This window comes from Mercurialis annua, linkage group LG3 (assembly GCF_937616625.2).
Source record: "Mercurialis annua linkage group LG3, ddMerAnnu1.2, whole genome shotgun sequence".
Lineage (NCBI taxonomy): Eukaryota > Viridiplantae > Streptophyta > Magnoliopsida > Malpighiales > Euphorbiaceae > Mercurialis > Mercurialis annua.
This window is the reverse complement of record NC_065572.1, coordinates 301,356-306,131: the sequence shown is the minus strand read 5'-3', so window position 1 is coordinate 306,131 and position 4,776 is coordinate 301,356. Positions and strand designations below refer to the sequence as shown.

General features: G+C 39.6%; 1 protein-coding gene across 1 annotated transcript; it reads left to right on the top strand.

The window, feature by feature from the left end:
• The first annotated feature begins 2,501 nt into the window (after nucleotides 1-2,501).
• LOC126675236 (uncharacterized) lies at nucleotides 2,502-3,635 on the top strand. Its single transcript, XM_050369846.1, has 3 exons — nucleotides 2,502-3,012; nucleotides 3,144-3,482; nucleotides 3,559-3,635. Exons 1-3 carry the CDS (start codon nucleotides 2,502-2,504, stop codon nucleotides 3,633-3,635), a joined length of 927 nt encoding a protein of 308 aa, XP_050225803.1.
• The last annotated feature ends 1,141 nt before the right edge of the window (nucleotides 3,636-4,776 follow it).

Below are 4,776 nucleotides of genomic sequence, written 5' to 3'. Positions count from 1 at the left end.
TGAAAATGATGTTATCTATTGTGTTTGTGGAATGTTGCCTTTTTTTTATAGTGAAGTTATTTTTAATTAATTGTTTGATATTATTATAAATTAATTGTTTGATAGGTTTGTAAATTAATTGTTTGATATTATTATAAATTAATTATTTGATATGTTTGTAAATTAATTATTTGACATGTTTGTAAATTAATTGGTTGATATTATTATAAATTAATTATTTAATAATTTATATTGAAAAAATTGCAGCCATGGCAGCTGCTCACGATCACATGCAGCCGGGCCCCGAAACACCGGCGCTCCTACATTTACAGCATGATCACATATCTCAGGATGTCTGGGATGGCACGGTAATATTTTTTTTTCAATAGTTACGTTTGCAACTTAATTTAAATTTCGAACTTACTTAATGGTTTATTTTTTCCATGTTTATTTTTTCCAGGGCTCTGACGAGGGATTTCAGTCCCGCAGTAGTTGTACGACTAGAAGGAGCTCCGTTTTACCGTTCGCTAAGCTGGACCAGCGTATTCGGTCGATGATCCAGCCTACTGGATTTGCAGGCTGTTTTGCTATGCGTCACTACAGCGTTGACATGCAGCTGATCACAGCCCTAGTGGAGAGGTGGAGACCGGAGACCCACACTTTTCACTTACCCGGCGGAGAGTGCACGGTTACCCTAGAGGACGTGACCGTTCAGACCGGACTACTAGTAGACGGTCATGCAGTTACAGGGGGTATTGTACATGATTGGGCTGCAGTGGCAGAGAGGGTTTTGGAGATTCCCGCGAGCACATATCCTGTTAAAAGGGCAAATTCCTCAGTCCGGACATCTTGAATCCTACAGAGTTTCCCCCACATTAGTCGCTTAGCAGACCAGGCCCCTGACGAGCTTGTTTGTCGGTATACACGGGCGTAGCTGTTGCTCGCTATCACAGGGTTGTGCTTCACTGACCTCGCTAGTGGAAAGACTTCGTTGCGGATTCTTCCACTTTTAGAGGATCTAGCGGCAGTGGGTTTTTGATATTTGGGTGCCTCATAGGCACCCAAAATTCCAGTCATGTGCCTCTTTTGGAATTAATTCCAAAAGAGTGTCAGGACCCACATGTTCCGCATTCTAGAAATACGGAACATGTGGGGTTCCGCATTCTAGAAATACGGAACATTGCAATATTACCGTTGGGAGCTGGTCTCCCAACGGTAAATTAAATGCGTTCCGCATTCAAGAAATGCGGAACGCATTTAAAACCGCTGGGAGACCAGCTCCCCACGGTTGCCTATAAAAAGGGTTCAAACCCTTTTTACTTAATTAAAAAAAATTCCAATATAATTTAAAGGGAGTAAAAAATGAGAGCATAGGGCAGAAAAAAAAATAGTTTCGAGGCGTTATATTTTGAAGAAGTTATATTTCAGAAAAAAGTTGGATGAAGTTATATTTCGGAGCTAAACGGATCTCTTCGTGAAATGTTATATTTTTTATTCGATACTAATTATTTTAAAGGACTACAAGAGGTTAGTACGTGTACTTTTTTTAATTATTGCTTTAAATAATTTTAGTGTTAATAAATATTAGAAATTTAATAATATGTAAAATTGTTATAAAATTAATTTTAATATAGCAAAATATTAGACTTTAATTGTAATTTAGAAATACATGTATAATATAAAAAAATTAGGATATGTTTAATATAATTATATTAGGATATTATTAGAACATGTATAATTAGAAATTTCATGTAATAAGGAAATGTATAATTAGAAATTTCATACAATTATATTAAAATATGTTTAATTTATTTTTATTTAAAAAAAATATTAGAAATAAAGTAACAGTAATTGCAATTGATATGTTCATGCTATAAATTTAAGATTCGCATTTTAAATGTAACAGTGATATATTTGCTGTTTATTAATTAGAAATGACGAGTCCAAATATATCTTTGTTGATATGGTGTGATGGCCGTATTGTGAGTTCTCTGTGTGGAATAGAATATCATGGGGGTCGTCCGGTTAATATGGCGCTTAGCGAGAGAATGAGTTTTGAAGAATTATAAAATATTTGTAGAAGAGCAGTTTCTACCGACGGGGAAGTAGAAATTTCAAAAATCTACTTCCGGCTTCCAAGAATAGCTGGGGGTGCGATACGCTCGTACTCGTTGTTTTCTGTGGAGAATAACGAGCATGTGTTTGGAATTTTGAACGAGGTCGTGCAGTATCCGCAACTGGATATTTTGGAAATGTACGTGGAATACGAGGCTGCGGTTCGCAACGAGACTTTATTGGACTAGTTGGTTTTAGGTGATTCCAGCGGGTCTGAGAGGGGTAGTGATGAAGAGGAAGAAGAGGAAGAAGAGGATTTCTATGACAACAACGAAGAGGATGTCGAGGAAGACTTAGGAGCAGATTCACAATATCAGTCGCAACTTCCTGAGCATGTAAGAAGGGCGGATCTTTGCGACTTTGACGTTGCCCCGGAGGCTGATGAAAAGATTATGTGAGATCCTGAGATGGAATTCCGAGTAGGGATGGTCTTCCCAAATCGCGATGCCGTCCGAACTTGTGCGACTTCTTATTCGGTCGGGGTGGGAAGGGAGTACAAGGGTCGCTGGACTACCAACTCCACAATAGTGTTGGTTTGTAGGCACAACCCTGTCTGCAAATGGTGGTTGCACGCTACACTTCTGCAATCAACTCAGACGTGGACGTTGACAAAATATATTGGCCCGCACACGTGCAATCAGCTGTTACCTGATCCAAACCATCGGAATTTTGGGTCTGGTCCGATCGCAGACTATATCAAGGGTCAAGTAAAGCTGCAACGTGACATACGGATTGATACCCTCAAAGCTGGAATTTGGCAACAATATGGAGTTAGGCCTCCGTATAAACGAACCTGGAATGCAAAGGAAAAGGCAATAGCTGATGTTTACGGTGGCTGGTATGAATCATTTTCTATGGTTCACAAGTTCATGAACGAGATGATGCATGTCAGCCCTGGATCTTTCTGGCATGCAGAAGGTATACGTAATAACTCTAATTTATTATAGAACGAGTTGCTTCAAGTAATAATTCTAATATTATTGAACTTGTGATATGTGGGCGCTGGACTTTCAAACCGACCATTGATGGGTTTTGTTTTTGCAAGTCAGTTTTGTTCGTCGACGGTACTCATTTGTATGGCAAATACAAAATGATCTTGTTGACCGCGTCGACAATCGATGGGAACAGTCACATCATGCCACTGGCATTTGCACTTGTTGAATCTGAAAGTACTGCCAGTTATGAGTACTTTTTTGAACATTTGCGTGAGCAAGTGATTTGTGAAAGGAAGGTGGCCATTATATTTGATCGGCACGCTGGAATATTTTTGGTTCTGAAGCGTCCTGAATGGGCCGAAGTCGCTCACAAGTTTTGCATCAGACATTTCTGTAGTAATTTTCAGACCAAGTTTAGGAACAAGGTTTTGAAAAAGCTGGCGGAGAAAGCAGGTAATGATTTTTTACGAGTGATTATGTTGACAACATAGGTTATTATTATGCGCTAATATTATGGTTTGTGTTTTAGGCCGAGCATATCAGAAGAAGAAGTATACTCGCTACATGGACGCGATCAAGATTAGAAGACCAGAAGCGTATGCATGACTGACTAAGAAAGAAAAGCGGCCTAAAGAAAAGTGGACAAGGGTGTATGACAAAAAAGGGCAACGCCACAATGTGATGACAACTAACTATGCTGAGTCTGTCAACGCGGCGCTGAAGAATATAAGGGGGCTTCCGATCACATCAATGCTTGAGGCAATTTTTGATCGGATGGTTAAAATGTTCGACGCGCGTTGGAAGACGTATGAGGAGTTGATTGCCACAAACGTTCACTACACTCCAATATGCATCCAACTACTGAAGCAGAGGGGGGAGAAGACCCGTTTCCATACCAGCCAGACGTACGACCGTTCTACGATGACATGCAAAGTGGAAACTAGGAAGAACCACTCCAATGGGAGAGGAGGAAATACCCATACGGTAAACCTTCAGAATAAGAAATGCACGTGCGGTAAATTCCAGCAATTTAAGTTGCTCTGCTCTCATGCTATGGCCGTTTGTGCGAAGGAGAAGCTGAACCCTCTTGAGTTTGTGCATTGGCATTATCATACCAAGTTTGCTATTCAATGCTGGAACACTCCATTTAAAGTGTTATGTGCCCGCACATACTGGAGGAAGTCCGGCGTAGGCGAACCCCACTTCATTCCAAACCCTGAATAGCGTCGAAAAAGGGGGCTTCCAGTTAACCAGCGCTTCAGGAACGAGATGGATCAAGAATACAGGGAAGATCAGAGTCCTAACTGGTGTAGTAGATGTTGTAACAGGGGTCACAATGCAAATGATTGTACCAATCCTATCCGAGATGAGTAGATTATGACTGTTGTCGTGTAATAGAGAGGAAGTAGTTATGACTGTTATTGTATTTGTTATGACTGTTATTGTTTTAATGAATGTTACTTTAGTAATGTATTATTCTTATGAATCTCATTTTAGTAATTCTTATGAATCTCATTTACTAATTTATTATTCTTATGAATGTGTGTTGTAATTTTTAATAACTGTTGTATGTATTTGTTATTTCAGCTATGGCTAAACGCCGGGACTACTACACTCATGGGCCGCTGGTGCCAGACGTTCTGACCATGCAGGACGATCACAGATCCTCGGTTATTTGGGATAACCAGGTAACATCTTGTTTTGTTATTAACACAATACTTTATATTTGCTTTTTCCAAGATCTGAG

Bases quoted from the DNA above. Each gene is read 5' to 3' on its own strand.
- LOC126675236 (XM_050369846.1), top strand. From the start codon at position 2,502: ATGGAATTCCGAGTAGGGATGGTCTTCCCAAATCGCGATGCCGTCCGA. The intron at 3,013-3,143 runs GTATACGTAATA...TTTGCAAGTCAG, and splicing joins ATCTTTCTGGCATGCAGAAG to TTTTGTTCGTCGACGGTACT. The intron at 3,483-3,558 runs GTAATGATTTTT...TTTGTGTTTTAG, and splicing joins AAAGCTGGCGGAGAAAGCAG to GCCGAGCATATCAGAAGAAG.